The sequence below is a fragment of the Babylonia areolata genome, chromosome 10, assembly GCF_041734735.1.
Source record: "Babylonia areolata isolate BAREFJ2019XMU chromosome 10, ASM4173473v1, whole genome shotgun sequence".
NCBI lineage: Eukaryota > Metazoa > Mollusca > Gastropoda > Neogastropoda > Buccinidae > Babylonia > Babylonia areolata.
The window spans coordinates 12254181-12275386 of record NC_134885.1 but is presented as its reverse complement, the minus strand read 5'-3'; the positions used below and the strand labels follow the sequence as shown (position 1 = coordinate 12275386).

Sequence of the window (21206 nt, the reverse complement as noted above, 5' to 3'; positions counted from 1 at the left end):
ACCCCAACCGTGCATTGCTCTGGCTTAAAAATAAATAAATAAATAAATAAATAAATAATAATAATAATAATAATAATAATGGATACTTATATAGCACACTATCCAGAAATCTGCTTTAGGTGCTTTACAAAAACACTTTGTTAACATAAAACATTACATCTATGTTACATACACACACCAAAATATGACTGCACACACACACGCACGCACGCACACATGCACGCACGCACACACACACACACACACACTGCATACATAAATTTTAACAATACATGTGTATCTAACAGCTACCCTAACACATACGCACACATAGGCAGGCACAAACTTACATAAACGCACGTGCACACAATACACATTCATATACATGCATGTAGTTATGTACACAAATAAAATATTTAAAAAAAAGAAAAGAAATAAAATAAAAAGTCTCATTGAAACAGTTTTCATGTTCCTGCTTTTGTGTAAGCTGTTAGGAAAGGGGTACGAAAACTTTTTCCGTGTTTCTTCTGGATGTGTCCACATGTAATTTGGAGGAAAAAAAGTGTATTTATTTTATGTTGTTGTTGGGGGTTTTTTTTTTGGTTTTTTTCTACATTGATATGGTATTGGAGCCTGCCATGGCTGTCAATGCCCCATGGGTTGAATGGTTTAAAACTTTATTGTATTGTGTTGTGTTGTATTGTATTGTATTGTGTTGTGTTGTGTTGTATTGTATTGTGTATACTCTTCGTCACACAACAGATTTCTCGTGTGAAATTTAGGCTGCTGTCCCAGGGGAGACCACATGGCTACAGAGCAGTGCCATTGCTTTTTTTAAACAATTTTTTTTTCTGCCTGCAAGTGTACTTGTTTTTCTATGAGTGTTGATTATTCTACAGAATGTTGCCAGGGAATACCCTTTTGCTGCTGTTTGTTGGTTCTTTTACATGTTCTGAGTGCATATTATGCACAAGACCTTGGTTTATCATCTCATCCAAATGACCAGCGTCCAGACCACCACTCAATGTCTGGTGGAGGGGGAGAAAATACTGATGAATGTGGAAATCAATCCTGTGTGCTCAGATTCTCTCACTTCCTTGGCATTTCAGTATGTGTTCATAAACTGCTTACATTTCTTTTTGTTGTTAAAAAAAAAATCCAAGACGCAAACTTGGTACAGTGTCTGGCCATGGTAAGAGCATGAATTCTGCCCAAGTTCAGGAGCTGAAGTCAGAAGTCAAGTTCATAAAAGAGCACTGGTGATGGGTTATGGATGGCCAGACCATGAGTCTCTTTGAGACGAGGTGAGAGTTAAAAGTTGAAGATCACAAGATGGCACCATTCAAAGTGTGCCGTCATGAGCTGATGCCCTGCTCGCTTTGTGCTTCCTTTTTGACTCACTTGTGTAAACAAAGTGAGTCTATGTTTTAACCCGGTGTTTGGTTGTGTGTCTGTGTGTCTGTGTGTCCGTGGTAAACTTTAACATTGGCATTTTCTCTGCAAATACTTTGTCAGTTGACACCAAATTAGGCATAAAAATAGGAAAAATTCAGTTCTTTCCAGTCATCTTGTTGAAAACAATAATGCACCTCTGGGATGGGCACAAAAAAATTTAAAAAATGAAGCCTAATTATATGCAAACTGCATATACTGTTATATTTATATTTTTTGTATTCTCTAAACTTGGCACTTTGATCTGATATACTGACCCAACAACAAGAGCAGTCATTATTATCATTTTTTGTTCAAACAGGAACTTCTTTTGCTAAGCATGGAAGTTTTATTTATTTTGCAAACGTTTTGGTGCAGATAGTAAAAAAGGGAAATTACTCTGTAATTAATGCTAGGGGACTTAATTTGCTTTAAACTGATCTGTCTCATCTTAAACATTACATTTTGAAATTATACTCAATACATAAAAGCTTGATTTTTTTTTAAAGTGTATCACAAGTGAGTCTTGAAGGCCTTGCCTCTCTTGTTCTTCCTGTGTTGGCTTTAGCCGGCAGCATGTTTGAGGCTGCTGGAGGTTTTACCTCTCTTGCCTGATCCTTCATCCACATTTTTTTTTCTTATTCAAAATCTCATTCTTCAGCCCTATCCAGTAGTATTGTTTGGTCTTTGCTGTCTTTGGAAATACCTTGGCAGGAATGGGCTTCCATTACCGTGTGGTTTTGGTGCATTAGCAGAGTGTCAAAGCGTTGGACTTTCAGAGTCTCGGGTTTGAATCTTGGTAACGGCGCCTGGTGGGTGGAGGGTGGAGATTTTTCTGATCTCTCAGGTCAACATAATTATGTGCTAACCTGCTGGTACCTGAACCCCCATTGCACATTAAAGATCCAGTAATCCATGTCAGCCTTTGATGGGGTTACAGAAACAAGAAGATATCCAGCATGCACACCCCCAGAAACAGAGAATGGCTGTTTACATGGTGGGGTAAATAAATAAAAGGGTCATACATGTCTGTATGAGTGTTTGTGTGCGTGACTGAAACCTGATCGAATGGCACAGGAAACAAATGATGAGCACCCAGTGGCAGCTGTCAGTCGGCTCTGCACAGCTAAGAGGTTGGTCTCCAACCAAGGATAGGTGCTAAAAAGTATCCATATCGTCATCATCACCATCATCATCAGATGTGGAGACCACCACCGTAACCATATCATCTTCATCGTCTTCATCTTCATCATCATCATCATCATCATCATCATCATCTTCATCATTATCATCATAGCATCATCATCTTCATAATCGTCATTATCGTTACATTTTTGTTTTCTTCCAGAAATCCCGTGGCAGGTGTGGGTGTTCACTAGCGACATCAAGAACGCGGGCACAGACGCCCAGGTGTCCATGGTGGTGTACGGGGAGAAAGGCAAGTCGGATGACATCCCCCTGGACAACAAGGGGGACAACTTTGAGCAGGGCCACATGGACATGTTCAAGGTGGACACGGTGGACGTGGGCGTGCCCTACAAGATCCGTGTCTGGCACGACAATGCGGGAACCTTCGCCGGCTGGCATCTGAACAAGGTTTGGAATTGGGGGGTGGTACCCGCCACCCCCCCAGCCCCCTCCCCCATTCTCCCATCACCCCCTACGCTGCCCCGCCTTTCCTCCCGTCTTCCCCAACCTCCCCCCCACCCCACCCCCCACACTCTTCCCTTTTCCATCCTCCCTCTCATTTCTTTCCCCCTTGGCTCTTTTCGATGGCTGGTCTGCATGGTATTCCCCCTTCCTCCTTTCCCCTCCTCCCCCTCCCCCCTTTTTTCCCCCCCTGGCTCTTTTCGATGGCTGGTCTGCATGGTATTCCCCCTTCCTCCTTTCCCCTCCTCCCCCTCCCCCCTTTTTTCCCCCCCTGGCTCTTTTCGATAGCTGCATCTGAAAAATGTCTGGATGGTTCTTGATTCCGAGTGAGGTGCAGTGTATTAGCTCTGGGTCTCTGCTCCACCAGTAACGCAGCTAGTCTTTTTTTTTGTTGTTCAAGTCTGCATCAAATCGGCCATTTATTTTGAAATTATAATGGATGATGATGCGCGGTTTGTGTGTGTGTGTGTGTGTGAGAGAGAGAGAGAGAGAGAGAGAGAGATTGAAGTACAGGGCTTTTCATGCGATGATGATTGTATTGTAGTGAAGTGTAGTGCAGTGTAGTGTAGTGCTGTGTCATATACTATACTGTACTGTACTGTACTGTACTGCATTGCATTGTATTGTGTTGTATTACATTTTGTCACAAGTGATTTCTCTCTGTGTGAAATCTTTTGGGCTGCTCTCGGCATGGAGAGCATGTCAGCACAATACAGCACTCTCTCTCTCTCTCTCTTTCTGTCTCCCTCTCTCTGTCTCTCTTTCTCTCTCTCTCTCTGTATCTGTCTCTGTCTCAATCTCTGTCTCTGTATTCATTTTTCTGCCAGTAAATGCATTTGTTTAGCAATTGGAGTAGATTTAACTCTGCAGAATGTTGCCAGGGACAACCCTTTTGTTGCAATGGGTTCTTTTGTGTACGCTAAGTGCTTGCTACACAGGAGGCCTCAGTATATTTGTCTCATCTGAATAACTAGATAACTAGCATCCTCACCACCACTCAAGGTCAATTTGGGGGGAGGGAGAAGAAAATGCTGGTGATAGTGGGATTCAAACCATTAGCGTCCTGAACACCATTCAAAGTCGAGTGGAGGGTGGGGGGGGAGAGAAAACACTGGTGATTGTGGGATTCGAACCATTAGCGTCCTGAACACCATTCAAAGTCGAGTGGAGGAGTGGATGGGGGGGAGAAAACACTGATTGTGGGATTAGATCCATTGCACGCAGATTTCTTTTGCTTCCTACATGGAGGATCTAGGATATTGCTACTCCACATAACGATGTGACTGTTGACTGTGTTGCGTGCGGACAGATTGAGATGCAGAGCCTGGGCAGCAAGACTCGCTTCAGCTTCCCCTGCGAGAGGTGGCTGGCGGAGGACGAGGATGACAAGGAGATCGTCAGAGAGCTGCCCGCCACGGGACCCGCCATCAAGAAACCTCTGCCCGGTCAGAACTAAATGGGGAGGGGTGGGGGTGGTTGTAGGGGTGGAGGTGGGGGCAACAAATGTGTTTACCTGTAGAAAGCAACTTTCTGTACATGTACGTTTTTTTGTGTGTGAACTGTGTTTTATTGGATTGGGTTTTGCTTTGTGTTAGTGTGAGTGTTAATGAAGAATAAGGTGATGATAATTGTAATAGTAACAGTAATGACGATAATGATAATGATAACAAAATGATGATGATGATAATAATAGTAATAGTAATAATGATAATCTTTAGTAATGGTAACAACAACATAACAAATAGTATATATTTGTATAGTGCCCTTTCTCCCTAAGATCTCAGGGCACTTTACATGAAAAAAACCCAAAAAAACAGCAAATGACCTGCTGTGGTTTCTTTAACGTGCACTTAGTGCATGCATGCTGCACTTGGGATTTGACTTTTATCATCTCTGAATGACTAGCATCCAGACCACCACTCAAGGTCTGGTGGAGGGGGAGAGAATTCTGGCAGGTGTAGGATCCAGTCCCATATCCTCAGATTCATTCACTTTCCAGGTGGACACATTACCGCCGGGTCAGCATTCCACATGTGATACAACGTACCTGCAAATTGGAAAGAAAGGGAGAAAAAAAACAACACCTCAGAATAAAATAGTCAAACAATCGGACTAGCATTCCAACCTGTTATCGCTCACAGTTTGGAGGAAAAAGTGCAAAGTCAGTGTATTATCACTCACAGTTTAGAGGAGAAAGTGCACATTCACTGCGTTATCACTCGCAGTTTAAAGGAGAAAGTGCAGAGTCACTGTATTATCATTCACAGTTTAAAGGAGAAAGTGCAAAGTCTTTGTATTATCATTCACAGTTTAAAGGAGAAAGTGCAAAGTCACTGTATTATCGCTCACAGTTTAAAGGAGAAAGTGCAGAGTCACTGTATTATCACTCACAGTTTAAAGGAGAAAGTGCAAAGTCACTGTATTATCACTCACAGTTTAAAGGAGAAAGTGCAAAGTCACTGTATTATCGCTCACAGTTTAGAGGAGAAAGTGCAAAGTCACTGTATTATCACTCACAGTTTAGAGGAGAAAGTGCAAAGTCGCTGTATTATCACTCACAGTTTAAAAGGAGAAAGTGCAAAGTCACTGTATTATCACTCACAGTTCATTCGTTTGTTTATTTATAGTCTGTTCATCTAAGATGATGATATTAGACTGAAAATAAATGATATTATTATTATTATTTGGATTATTATCATTTCTATCATAATGACGATTGTTATTATTAATTAGAAATCAACATTCCACATTCCTGTATATTCGAATGAAAAGGGGGGTGGTTGCAGGGGTGGGGGTGGGGGGTGGGGGAGGACTAAGAAAGGAAGAGAGAGAGAGAACAGAATGTGGAAAAGATAGACTACAAAATGTAAAATGGAGAGGGTGAGTGTCAGTGATTGGAGAAAGAAAAAACATAATATTGGAAGGGTTTGTGTGAGAGGCGGGACGGGGGAAGCAGGGTTAGGACAAAAAAAAATCAATAATCAAATATTGTATACACTACTTATGTAGATTATTATTTGAAAAGAGGTTCGTGTGGGGACCTACAACAAACAACCAACCGGACTATTCAACACATAGCTTTAATAAAGAACAGTTTGAAATATATAACTTTTTCCAAAAAATGTTAACATTTGAAACTGGTAACACGTGTTCCGTAATTTCTGGAGGCAAAAAAGGAGAAAGTGCAAAGTCAGTGTAAGCTACACGAAGTTGAGTCGTTGAAACCTGACCGATAGAATCCCCTGGTTTCAGTGGTTCACTACAAGAAAGTGCAAAGTCCGTGTAAGCTACACGAAGTTGAGTCGTTGAAACCTGACCGATAGAATCCCCTGGTTTCAGTGGTTCAGGATGAATGTACAATGGAATATGTCTAATGCTAACGTCCATATTCTAAATATATTTCTGTTTAATAATTACGATGCAATAATTAATTACAATGTTTTTAAAAGCGAATATGTGAAATGCTTTTATTTGAGAACATATGTTTATTACTCTTGTTTAATCAAGTAATCTGCTTGTGTGGGGTGGGTGGGGGGGGGTGGGAGTGGGGGGGGGGTGGAGCGGGTGTGTGCTGATTATCTGGTTGTGGTTTTCCGCAATTTATCTTTATTCTTATCTTATCTGTCTATTATAATCAATGTTCAGTATGGTAGGCTATGTTTATAATTATATTCAAATAATGTTTCTTAATTCTTTCTGTTTTTACATTAAGAATACTAGTTATTACCTGCAGTGTGTGGATGTATGTATGAAATGGTGTATGTGATATTTTTTACATTTGTATCTTCGTAATATTCGTAAAAGCTGTTGTTGACTTTTACAGTTATGGTCCCCATGTTGTTTACTTGTCTGTGTTGTGATAATGCACCTGACCAAATTTCTCCAGTTGGAGATAATAAAGTTATTCTTATCTTATCTTATCTTATCTTCACTACAAGAAAGTGCAAAGTCACTGCGTTTTCACTCACAGTTTAAAGGAGAAAGTGCAAGGTCACTGCGTTATCACTCACAGTTTAAAGGAGAAAGTGCAAGGTCACTGCGTTATCACTCACAGTTTAAAGGAGAAAGTGCAAGGTCACTGCGTTATCACTCACAGTTTAAAGGAGAAAGTGCAAAGTCACTGCGTTATCACTCACAGTTTAAAGGAGAAAGTGCAAGGTCACTGCGTTTTCACTCACAGTTCAAAGGAGAAAGTGCAAAGTCACTGCGTTATCACTCACAGTTTAAAGGAGAAAGTGCAAAGTCACTGTAAGCTACACGAAAATGAGTCGTTGACACCTGACTGATAGAATCCCCTGGTTTCAGTGGTTCACTACAAGGTGGAGGTGCACACAGGCAAGAAGTCGTCGGCAGGCACCGACGCCAACGTCTACATCAACATCTTCGGCGACCTCGGGGACACCGGCAAGCGCTACCTGCGACACTCGAAGACCAACAGGAACAAGTTTGAGAAAGGGCAGGTGAGAGGACTGGTGTGGCTGCACTGGAAGCAAATTACCTGTTGATGGTTATTGGTCCCCATAGCAGTCTGTGGCCATAGTATCAGTATCAGTATCGGTATCAATAGCTCAAGGAGATGTCATTGCGTTCGGTCAAATCCATATATGCTTCACCACATCTGCCAAGCAGATGCCTGACCAGCAGCGTGCGTAACCCAACGCGCTTAGTCAGGCCTTGAGAGAGAGATAAAAAAAAGAAGAAATAAATAAATGAAATTAAAAAAATAAAAAACGAGATAAATACATAAAAATGATAATAATATATTTATAAGGCGCAAAATCTTGATGAAGTCAGCTCTAAGTGCACAAAAAACAAAACAAATGTGTGCGCATGCATGTATGTATGATAGTCAGTCGTGTTCGGCTATGACCATCAGAACAGCAGAGTAGGTAACTGCTGTCCCAACTATCTCGGCTAGAATTTGATTATAGTGGAGCGTGTCTTGTCCAAGTTACATCCCCGTTCTCTTGGCCAAGAGGGTTTTAGGATAGTATACGTTGCTTCAGTGTGTGGATGAAAAATAAAACCCTTGTGTTGATGTGTGTGCAGGTGGATGAGTTTGAGATTGAGGCAGTGACGCTGATGAAACTTCGCAAAATTCGCATCGGTCATGACGGGCGAGGATCTGGGGCCGGCTGGTTTCTGGACAAAGTGGTGGTCAGACAGATGGACACTGACAAATACGATGCAGAGTTTGTGTGCAACAGGTCGGTCACTGACTGCGTTTATTTGTATTTGTACTTGTATTTCTTTTTTTATCACAACAGATTTCTCTGTGTGAAATTCAGGCTGCTCTCCCCAGGGAAAGCGCGTCGCTATACTATAGCGCCACCCACTTTTTTGTATTTTTTTCCTGCATGCAGTTTTATTTGTTTTTCCTATCAAAGTGGATTTTTCTACATAATTTTGCCAGGAACAACCCTTCTGTTGCCATGGGTTCTTTTACATGCACTAAGTGCATGCTGCACACGGGACCTTGGTTTATCATCTCATCCGAATGACTAGCACCCAGACTACCACTTAAGGTCTAGTGGAGGGGGAGAAAACATCAGTGGCTGAGTGCTCAGATTCTCTCGCTTCCTAGGTGGATGTGTTACCTCTAGGCCATCACTCCACTCCCACTAGTTATTTCATTTAATTTTTACGGTAATGTTTTGCAGAAACCCAGGGAAGGCTGTCAAGGATTACAGAATACAGAATACTTTATTATCTCAACAAGAGAAATTCACATGTTGTGTAAAACAGAAAAACAACACAAGAAAATCACAGTCATTCAACATGTATATAGATAAACCATATTAAGATGTAAACCTAGGGCAAACCATCTTTACAATCAATAATCCCAGTAGACAACAACAACAGAAACCCTTAAAAAGTAATTTAAAGTAAATCATACATACATTATCATAGCCATACACACATGCAGTAATAATCACAGTTAATGAATAGACATAACAGTATACTAAAAGTTGACAAAGACGTATAATAGCAGTGTACAATTTATAGTGTTTTGAGTTAAGACGTCATATTCCACGTACATACACTCTGGCATTCATTCCAGTCGTACATCTGATTATCAGTTACTGTTATTCAATAGCTGGATTGACGTTGGAATAAAGCTGCATTTGGTTCTGTTTGTTTTGAATTTTGGAACACAGAAACGTTTGCCTGAAGGTAGGAGTTGATAATTATTTCTAGAATGACCTGTTCTTTGGGTGTATGTGAGGGTCAGGTTTCTGCTCCTTTTTCTTTGTGTGTTTTATTTTATTTCATTTTATTCTATTCTGTTCTACAGTAGGAAGATGGCAGAATGGTTACAACACTCATCTGCCAATATAGAGAGTGTGTGGGTTTGAATCCTGCTCTTGCCCTTTCTCCCAAGTTTGACTGGAAAATCAAACTGAGCATCCAGGTACCATGTGCAGCATGCACTTGGCCCTTTGAAAAAGAACCTCTGGCAAAATATCTGCTGCAGAAATAATAATGATAATAATATTAATAATAATAATAATAATAATATAATTATATTTATGAAGTGCTGAATCTTGTGCAGAGACAAATCAAAGCGCTTTCGCACCAGTCATTCACACGCATGCGTAACTCAAAAACTGAAGACAAGGAAGAGGCAGGGAAAGGAGGCTATTTTGGGAAGATGTGGGTTTTAAGACCAGACTTGAAAGAGCTGAATGCAGAGACCTCCAGAGACAGAGAAAGAACGGCAGCCAACAGTGGAGTGTTTGAATCTGGCTATGCGTAAACAGAGTGGATCCGAAGCCGATCGTAGAGAGCGAGATGGAGTGTAGAGGTAAAGGCAGCCACAGAGATAGGAAGGGGCAGATTTGGGAATACATTTATAACATAGAGTGCTGATCTTGTACTTTGAAATCCACTTTGATAGGTACACAAAAACACAAGCATACACTCAAGACCTTACAAGCATGTTGGGGTGGGTTATGCTGCTGGTCAGGCATCTGCCTTGCAGATGTGGTGTAACATATATGGATTTGTCTGAACGCAGTGATGCCTCCTTGAGGGGACTGAAATTGAAACTATTCTATTCTGTTCTGTTCTATTTAATTCTATTAATTTTTATATATTCTATACAGCAGATGTGGTGTAGCGTGTGTGGCAGTTCGTCTGCTTTGACACCTCTTTGAAACTGAAACTGACATCTGTTATATTCAGTTTCTTCTGCTTGTGGATGGATTTTTATATATTTCTTTTTCTTCTTTACATTTAAACTTTTTTTTTTCCGTTTGCACATGAGTGTGAGTGAGTATGGGGGTGCATTTGTGTGTGGGTGTGCCACTGTGTGCATGAGTATATGTATTTTGTATTTGTATTTGCATTTCTTTTTATCACAACAGATTTCTCTGTGTGAAATTCGGGCTGCTCTCTGCAGGGAGAGCGCGTCGCCACACTACAGCACCACCCTTCTTTTTGTATTTTTTCCTGCGTACAGTTTTATTTGTTTTTCCTATCGAAGTGGATTTTTCTACAGAATTTTACCAGGAACAACCCTTTTGTTGCTGTGGGTTCTTTTACATGCGCTAAGTGCATGCTGCACATGGGACCTCAGTTTATCGTCTCATCCGAATGACTAGCGTCCAGACCACCACTCAAGGTCTAGTGGAGGGGGAAAATATCCGTGGCTGAGCCGTGATTCGAACCAGCGTGCTCAGATTCTCTCGCTTCCTTGGCGGACGCATTACCTCTAGGCCATCACTCCATGTGTGTATGTGTGTGTGTGTGTGAGTGTATGTGTGTGTGTGTGTGTGTACATGCGTGAGTTTGAGAGAGAGTGTGTGTGTGTTTCTGGCTAGGCAGAGTATGAAAAAAAGGAGCCAGGCTGGTAGTGCAACTGCTAACAAGGGTGGTGTATGTGTGTGTGTGTCTGTGTGTGTGTGTGCATGTTTGTGTGTGTGTTTGTGGACCCCTTGTTGTGCAGGTGGTTGGCAGAGGATGAGGATGACGGTCAGATAGAGAGAGAGCTGCTGGCTGGAGGGGCACAGATGTTGAACAGTATGTCACCACACTGTCACTGTGCTCACACACACACACACACTCGCACACACACTCACACATACATGCACATACACACAAACACACTCACAGTGACACACGCGCACTCACACACACATATAAACACACACACACACACACACACACACACATGCACATATGCACGCACGCAGGCATGCACGCACGCACATACACACACACACACACACGCACACACACACACTTACACACACACACACACACACACACATACACAGACACACAAACACACTCACAGAGAGACAGACACACACTCACACACACACACTTAGAAACGCACACACACACATACACAGACACACAAACACACTCACAGAGACATGCGCACTCACAGACACACACATATAAACACACATGCACACATGCACACACGCACGCACACATGCATGCATGCACGCGCGCGCGCACACACACACACACACAAACACACTCACAGAGACACGTGCACACACAGACACACATATAAACACATGCACACACACACACACACACACACACACACACACACACACACACACACACACACACGCACACACTGAGAGAGAAAGAGAGGGGGAGAGATGAATATTTTGAATGAAACGGGAGTTCACAAACGTTTGACAGCTGATGACAGAAATGACAAAAGTGACCGTTTGACACCACAGTCACACTGACCACATCAAACCAGCACAAGTTAAAGAAACAAAACTTTGCTCTGCACCACTCACTTTTAGCCGCTCTGCGTTCTGTGTCCTCTCAGCCACAACGTACCACGTGTACGTGAAGACCGGAGACGTGCGCAACGCGGGCACGGACGCCAACGTTTTCCTCAAGATGTTTGGCGGCAAAGGCGACACGGATTCCCTGAAACTGCGCTCCGCTGAGACCAGCAGCAACAAGTTTGAGCGGGGCCGCACCGACCTGTTTAAACTGGACACCACAGACATTGGCAAGGTGAGGCCACTGAGTTGTCATTGTTAAAAAAAAAAATTATAAAATAGGGCCCCCAGTCTATTTTTCTACACTCCTTGTGTTTCACATTTCGTTCTTTTTTTTTTTTTTTTACCACCCCGGCCCCCTCCAAATTCAGTCCACTTTAAAAAAAATTCTTTTATCTCCAATATACCATTTTTTCCATTTATACATAATCTGTTTGACACAGATCAAGAAGGAAGGACGATCGCAGGTGTTGTTCGCGACCTTCAACTCATCTCTGCCGACGCCCCGTGTTTTATTGTTGGAGATTTTAATCATTGTGATTTAAAGAAAGCCTTACCTTCTTTTAAACAATATGTTACCTGCCGGACCAGACTGGACAAGACAATTGATCTGTGTTACGGGAACATTCCTAATGCCTACAAATCTGTTCCCCTTGCACCAGTGGGTGTATCTGATCATGATGTTGTTCATTTAATCCCAGCCTACAGACCAAAGATACAGACAGAGCCGATTGTGAAAAAGAGTGTGAAAGTTTGGACGTCAGAGAGTGTGGATGAACTGAGAGGATGTTTTGATTGTACTGATTGGAGTGTGTTGACTGACCCATGTGAGAATGTTCATGAAGCAGCTGATGTTGTTACATCTTATATCAGTTTCTGTGAAGACATGATAATTCCGACAAAAATAATTAAACTTTTCCCCAACAACAAACCATGGATCTCAAAGTCTCTCAAAACAATTTTAAACGAGAAAAAGGCAGCGTTTCAGTCAGGGAACAAGAAGGATAGGAAATTGATACAAAAGAAGCTTAGAGGTGAATTACGAAGGGGACAGAGGGAATTCAAGTCAAAAGTAGAGCAACAGTTTCAGACGGGAAGAATGGCAGATGCATGGGATGGGTTAAAAATTATCACTGGAGAAACGAAAAGGAAAACAGTAGCTTGTAAAATGGAAAAGGATGAACAGATTGATTTTTCAAATAAACTGAATGATTTCTACTGTCGCTTTGAAAGGAATGATCTGGGAAGGGAACTGGATAGTGTTATCTCACAGTTGCAGGAAAAGATCAAAGATAGGAACACAGGTGAAGACTTTGAGATCGATGCAAAAGTTGTTGAATCTTTATTTTTAAAACTGAATGTCACGAAGGCAATTGGCCCCGACAATATCTGCGGAAAATTACTGAAAACATGTGCTTCCCAGTTGTGTGACGTGTTCTGTAAAATTTTCAACTGATCTCTGAAGGACTGCTCTGTCCCCAGCATCTGGAAAAAACCTACTATCTGTCCTATCCCCAAGAAAAAGAACCCAGCCGCACTAAATGATTACCGTCCTGTTGCCCTGACTTCAGTAGTGATGAAATGCTTTGAAAAAATTATTCTCCGACATCTTCTTTCTTTCACTGAACAGCAGCTTGACTCTCTTCAGTTTGCTTATAAAGCACACAGAAGTACTGACGATGCTATCCTAACTCTCCTTCATAATGCTTTCCTTCATTTGAATAACACGGGATCTTTCGTTCGTATCCTTTTTGTTGACTTCTCTTCTGCTTTTAACACAATACAACCTCATCTCCTTGCCCTCAAACTGCTAGGCATGGATGTTGATCCGAAGCTTACTCTTTGGATAATAAGTTTTCTTCTCAATAGAACTCAGTCCGTCCGCTTTCATTCTGCCCACTCTTCTCTAAAATCTACTTCTACTGGTGCACCCCAAGGTACAGTGCTGTCCCCTGTTCTTTTTACACTGTACACAAATGACTGCAGAGGCACGGAGGAAACTCCTGTCATAAAATATTCTGATGATTCAGCAGTTGAAGATCTGTCCAACTCTGATGCTATTTATTTCAGTGAAATTAAAAAGTTCTGTTCCTGGTGTGAGAAAAACTATCTGGATCTCAACGTATTGAAAACAAAAGAAATGTTAATAGATTTTCGGAAAGACCCCTTGCCTGTAGCTGACCTTGTTATTGATGGTCAAACAGTGGAGAGGGTCAATGAATATAGATATTTAGGGACCATCTTAGACAATAAGCTGACTTTTGACAGAAATGTTGATTCCATTCATAAGAAATGTCAATCTAGAATTTTTTGTTTACAGAAGCTTAGAAATGTTGGTATAAATTCAAATATTCTTCAAAGTTATTATCGATGTTGTATCGAGTCTGTGCTTACAGTTTCATTTATGTGCTGGTATGGAAGTTTGGGAGTGAGGAGTAAGCGTGTTTTGAACGATGTCATGAGTGTATGCAGTAAAATTGTGGGAGTGAAACAAGCTAGTATGCAAGAGCTGTATGAAAGTCGAGTGGTTAAAAAAAGCAGGCAGATAGCAACTGACGACACCCATATTTTAGCAAAGTATTATGAGCTATTGCCATCAGGACAACGCTACAGAACTTTTAAGTTGAAATCCAGAGCTCTGAAGACTTTTATTCCACGTTCAATCCACCTTTTAAATTCTTGAGAACTCTGTGTGTGTGTGTGCGCGCGCGCACTCTCATGTGAGACGTGTGAAAGTCCGTGCATGATAGGCTGTACCTTGTTCTAGTTGTGGTGTGTGTTTGTGTGTGTGTGTGTGTGTGTGTGTGTGTGTGTGTGTGTGTGTGTGTGTGTGTTTACTGAGCTTAAAACGTGACAATTGGTTATAATGAATGTGCAATATGTAGGAAGAATAATGTGCAATATGCAGGATGAATGTACAATGAATATGTCTAATGCTAATGTCCATATTCTAAATATATTTCTGTTTAATAATTACGATGTAGTAATTAATTGCAATGTTTTTAAAAGCGAATATGTGAAATGCTTTTATTTGAGAACATATGTTTATTACTCTTGTTTGATCAAGTTATCTGCGTGTGTGGGGTGGGGGTGGGGGGGGTGCGGTGCGGGTGTGTGCTGATTATCTGGTTGTGGTTTTCCGCAATTCATCTTTATTCTTATCTTATCTGTCTATTATAATCAATGTGCAGTATAGTAGGCTATGTTTATAATTATATTCAAATAATGTTTCTTAATTCTTTCTGTTTTTACATTAAGAATACTAGTTATTACCTGCAGTGTGTGGATGTATGTATGAAACGATGTATGTGATATTTTTTACATTTGTATCTTCGTAATATTTGTTGGGGCTGTTGTTGGCTTTTACAGTTATGGTCCCCATGTTGTTTACTTGTCTATGTTGTGATAATGCACCTGACCAAATTTCTCCAGGTGGAGATAATAAAGTTATTCTTATCTTATCTTATCTTATCTTATCTTATCTTATCAAGATAGGTCATGACGGTATTCTTTTATATCCAATATACCATTTTTTCCCATTCTTTTATCTCCAGTATACCATTTTTCCATTTATACACAATCTGTTTGACACAGATCAAGATCAAGATAGGTCATGACGGTATTCTTTTATCTCCAATATACCATTTTTTTTCCATGTATACACAGTCTGTTTGTTTGACACAGATCAGGATCAAGATAGGTCATGATGGTATTCTTTTATCTCCATATACCATTTTTTCCATTTATACACAATCTGTTTGACACAGATCAAGAAGATCAAGAGAGGTCATGATGGTATTCTTTTATCTCCATATACCATTTTTTCCATTTATACACAATCTGTTTGACACAGATCAAGAAGATCAAGATAGGTCATGATGGTATTCTTTTATCTCCATATACCATTTTTTCCATTTATACACAATCTGTTTGACACAGATCAAGAAGATCAAGATTGGTCATGACAGTATTCTTTTGTCTCCAGTATACCATTTTTTCCATGTATATACAATGTGTTTGTTTGACACAGATCAAGAAGATCAAGATAGGTCATGACGGTATTCTTTTATATCCAGTATACCATTTTTTCCATTCTTTTATCTCCAATATACCATTTTTTTTCCATTTATACGCAATCTGTTTGACACAGATCAAGATCAAGATCAAGATAGGTCATGACGGTATTCTTTTATCTCCAATATACCATTTTTTTCCCATTTATACACAATCTGTTTGTTTGACACAGATCAAGATCAAGATTGGTCATGACGGTATTCTTTTATCTCTAATATACCATTTTTTTCCATGTATACACAATCTGTTTGTTTGACACAGATCAAGAAGATCAAGATAGGTCATGACGGTATTCTTTTATCTCCAATATACCATTTTTTTCCATTTATACACGATCTGTTTGTTTGAAACAGAGCAAGAAGATCAAGATTGGTCATGACGGTATTCTTTTGTCTCCAATATACTATTTTTTCCATGTATACACAATGTGTTTGTTTGACACAGATCAAGAAGCTCAAGATAGGTCATGATGGTATTCTTTTGTCTCCAATATACCATTTTTTCCATGTATACACAATCTGTTTGACACAGATCAAGAAGATCAAGATAGGTCATGACGGTATTCTTTTATCTCCAATATACCATTTTTTCCATGTATACACAATCTGTTTGTTTGACACAGATCAAGATAGGCCATGACAGTATTCTTTATCTCCAATATACCATTTTTTCCATGTATACACAATCTGTTTGTTTGACACTGATCAGGATCAAGATAGGTCATGACGGTAATTTTTTTAATCTCCAATATACCATTTTCCCATGTATACACAGTCTGTTTGGTTGACACAGATCAAGAAGGTCAAGATATGTCATGACAGTATTCTTTATCTCCAATATACCATTTTTTCCATGTATACACAATCTGTTTGACACAGATCAAGAAGATCAAGATAGGTCATGACGGTATTCTTTTATCTCCATATACCATTTTTGACTCACTTGTGTAAACAAAGTGAGTCTATGTTTTAACCTGGTGTTCGGTTGTCTGTGTGTCTGTCTGTGTGTCTGTTTGGAGGAATTTTTGTTTAATGTCCCGTCACACATATCGGTGATTTAAGACATGTTGTTAAAGTATTTATGAATACACCTGAGTATTATCGGTTAGAAGGGGTGGGAGATGTGGATGAATGGAGGGTTGGGGGAAACTGGGCAAATGAGGGTAAAAATGTGGGTGAAATTTGGAAGAAAAAAAACACCTTCTAAATACAGTTACAGGAAATTACTTAAAGGACTTTGTAAAAGAGAAGTCGCAATCTGTTTGTTTGACACAGATCAAGAAGATCAAGATAGGTCATGACGGCACCAAGCCAGGGTCTGGCTGGTTCCTGGATGAGGTGAGAATCGACATCCCCAGCCAGGGACAGAACTACCTCTTTGCCTGCCATCGCTGGCTGGCCGAGGACGAGGGAGACAGGCTGACGGAGATCGAGATCGAACCGTCTTCCCAAGAAAAGCGAGAGAAAAGTGAGGGCCATCTTTCTTTGTATATTGCTGTTGTGATATAAAACCTTTCAATAGGAAAAACAAATAAAACTGCGCACAGGAAAAAATATAAAAAAATGGGTGGCGCTCTCAGTGTAGCGACGTGCTCTCCCTGCGGAGAGCAGCCCGAATTTCACACAGAGAAATCTGTTGTGATAAAAAGAAATACAAATGCAAATAATTTTGAGGGCAGCAGTCACATGAAACAGCTGACGTGAGATTGGCATTCTGTTGTTCTCCAATCTTCATTCTTAACTTCTCAACAAAACACAAGACAGCACAGCACAGCGCAGCACAACACAGCACAGTACAGCACAGCACAGCACAGCACAGCACAGCACAGCACAGCACAGCACAGCACAGCGCAGTGCAGTGCAGTGCAGCACAGCACAGCACAGTGCAACAACACAGCACAGCACAGCACAGCACAACAACACAGCACAGCACAGCACAGCACAGCACAACACAACACTCCCTTGTTAACTATGCAAAATTGTGACACTTTAGTACCGTGCTGTTCCAGCCATTCCCTACGAGGTGACGGTGTGGACGGGAGACCTGAAGGGGGCAGGAACAGACGCCAATGTCTTTCTCCAAATGTACGGCGAGGAGGGAAAGACAGAGGAGGTCAAACTACGCAACAAAACTGACAACTTCGAGAGAGCTGCTGTTGATAAGTTCAAGGTTTGTGCGCGTGTGTATCTGTATTTGTCTGTATGGGGGTGGGGGTGAGGGGTGGGTGGGTGGGTGGGTGAGGTGGTTTGCAGGTGGGGGGAGTGGGAGGGTGGGGGTGGGGGGCGTCAGGGAGAGTGAGTTTATGTGTGTGTAAGTGTGTGTGTGTATGTGTGCATGTATGAAGATGATGCATATTAAGAGCATGTGTGTGTGTGGTGTGCATGTATGCATGTGTGTGTGTGAAAGTGTGTGTGTGTACCTGGGTATTTTATAGACTGGATTTTGTGTTCATGGCCTTTTGTTTCAGATATATTGAACATTGTTTTATTTTATTTTTAGTTTTGTCATTTTATTTTTGTCATTTTTTTAATACTTGTATTCTTTAACTTCTTCATGTCACTGTACAGTGCAGAGAGTGCTCTGTCGTTAGACGCCATAGAAATACCCTTAGCTAAAAAAAAAAAGAAAAAAAAAAAGAAATATAAATAAACAAGTAAATGAAAAAAATGCACTTTGTGATGACAGGTGGAGGCAGCGAGCATTGGGCAGCTGCAGAAAATCCGCATCGGTCATGATGATGCCGGCAGGTTTGCTGGATGGCACCTGGAAAAGGTGAGGAAAGGTGGAAAAGGCGAGACCGTACTCTGCGTAGGTGCCACAGCAGAATCTGTTAGGCATGGACTTTCTGATCTGGTGTTTCACCAGTGATCAGGCTCCAAGGTCCTTTTATCAGCATGGTGTTGTGTCTTTGGGGAAAGGCCGCACTTTTACTACTGGTTTTCCTCACTTCATCCCCCACGTGGGAATCGGTATCTGACTTTGGTTTTGGGAAGGTTAAAATGGTGGAATTAATTGATTGATATGGATACTTATATAAGCACATTCTCGGTCGGAGACCAAGGTCTAAGCACTTTACAAACACGGAGTCATTTTCACAACAGGCTGCCTACCTGGGTAGAGCCGACTGACGGCTGCCATTGGGTGCTCATCATTCGTTTCCTGTGTCATTCTGTTAGATTTCAGACACGCTTTACATACATACTCAGACAAATGTGTAACATTTAACATTTTATGTGTATGACCGTTTTGCTTATTTACCCTGCCATGTAGGCAGCCATACTCCGTTTTCTGGGGTTTGCATGCTGGGTATGTTATTGTTTCCATAACCCAATGAATGCTGCCATGGATTACAGGATCTTTAACGTGCGTAATTGATCTTCTGCGTGCTTATACATACGCAGGGGGTTCAGGTACTGGCAGGTCTGCACATACGGTGACCTGGGAGATCAGAAAATCTCCACCCTTTACCCACCAAGCGCCACCAAGATTCGAACCCGGGACCCTCAGATTGAAAGTCCAACACTTTAACCATTCGGCTGTTGCACCCATCAATGAGAGGACTGGGCCATGCCTGCCTGTGCCAAACCCTAGACACAGTGGAAATTAGTTCACTGCCCTGATGGCCATAAAAGGCTATGGGACCTTTGACCTTATGCCTTTTTAATACACTATATAAGCATGTTATATTTATCTCTCTTTTTTGTTGTACTTTTAATGGAATATATTGCAGACTTGCACACATGAAGTTTTCTTCTTTGAAGACTTGATTGTCTGTCTTTACATTTAAATCTGTTGTTTGACTTCTCCACTTTTCAAAGAATATGCATTGAAGAATGTGTGAGTGATTACAAAGAATGTCCCTTGAAGAATGCATAAATCATTTAAAAGAATTCCCTGTGAAGAATGCATGCATCATTTCAAACAATGTCCATAGAAAAATACATTTCTATCCATCTGGGAATCAAAGACTACCCATCCAAAAATACCTTTCGAAGAATACCTGATTCACTTTTGTCCCCCCCGGCCCCCTCCCCCCCACTCCTCCTCCACAGCTGCTGATTCAGCGCCAAGCACTGGAAACCAACAAGAGGAAGCAGAAGAAGAAGCTGTCGGAGACGGAGCGGCGAAAGTCCCTGCTGAACATCCACCGGCACTCCGAAGACGAGGAGTCCGACTCCAGCCCCAGCACCTCCCCCCGCAGAGGGCGCCGCAAGTCGCACTACATGTCGTCGGGCTCCAGGCTGGATGCGGTGATGGAGGAGGACGAGGGGGCAGAGGATACGGAGGACTACTGGTTCTTTGTCAACCAGTGGTTCGCCCGCAGCGAGGGGGACGGGGAGATCGTGCGAGAGTTCATCCCCACCGACGAGAAGGGGAGGCCACTGAAGGGGCGGCTGGAAGGTTTGTGCTGCTGCTGCTCTCCCTTTGGTCTTCATTTTCAGTTTCACTTTCTGAAGCACGTGTCACTGCGTTCGGACAACTCCAGATATGCTACACCACATCTGCTCGGCAGATGCCTGACAGCAGCATAACCCAACATGCTTTGCAGACCTTGCTTATATATTTGTGTACCTATCAGAGTGGATTTCTTTTTACATTATTTTGCCAGAGGACAACACTTTTGTTGCCATGGGTTCTTTTTCAATGTGCCAAGTGTGTGCTGCGCACGGGACCTCAGTTTATCGTCTCCTCTGAAAGACTAGACGCTCAGTTTGATTTTCCAGTCAAACTTGGGAGAAAAGGGCGAGAGCGGGATTCAAACCCACACACCCTCACGGACTCTCTGTATTGGCAGCTGAGCATCTTAACTGTTTTGTCACATTCCTCCTTTGGTTTATCTGTCTTTAACTGCTGACAGCCCAGCTTGCCACACTGGGCAAAAAAAAAAAAAGAAAAAAAAAGAGGTAAATATCAGTCCTGTAGAACTTCAAATCATGTTGCTTAACTCTCTCCATACAAACGGCGAAAGAGACGACGTTAACAGCGTTTCACCCCAGTTACCATCATCAAAATATTGCAAGCGGAAGGCTCTTATACTGAAGAGGTGAATGTTGACAAAGAATACCACAATTCTGACGAGGGAAGCTAAAGGTTGGGTCATTCTGGACACCCACTGGACATCCGATGGGTCTGTGTAGAGGAGAAGAGAAGACTGGCCGTACTGAGGGAGTTAACTCTTTCACCACCAAGTTTCTATATGAAAAACGCACCCCAGTGCCAGATATTTTAGATACGATGCTCTTTGTCACAGACTTCGGTTCATGTCAAAACAGCACAGTGGACTTGTTCACTTCAAATGCGATCAGGGAGCAA

At 41.6% G+C, this 21206-nt stretch overlaps 2 protein-coding genes across 2 annotated transcripts in view; one reads left to right on the top strand and one right to left on the bottom strand.

The window, feature by feature from the left end:
- LOC143286786 (uncharacterized) overlaps positions 1 to 21206 on the bottom strand; it is a 289541-nt gene that overhangs the window by 135176 nt on the left and 133159 nt on the right. The gene's annotated exons all lie outside the window — the stretch shown is intronic.
- LOC143286785 (lipoxygenase homology domain-containing protein 1-like) overlaps positions 1 to 21206 on the top strand; it is a 175152-nt gene that overhangs the window by 95992 nt on the left and 57954 nt on the right. Inside the window, 10 exon segments of the mRNA XM_076594567.1 lie at positions 2759 to 3006; positions 4370 to 4505; positions 7366 to 7520; positions 8110 to 8267; positions 11009 to 11082; positions 11861 to 12054; positions 17168 to 17360; positions 17902 to 18062; positions 18579 to 18665; positions 19946 to 20294. Of these exon segments, the coding sequence (XP_076450682.1) occupies positions 2759 to 3006; positions 4370 to 4505; positions 7366 to 7520; positions 8110 to 8267; positions 11009 to 11082; positions 11861 to 12054; positions 17168 to 17360; positions 17902 to 18062; positions 18579 to 18665; positions 19946 to 20294 (1755 nt within the window).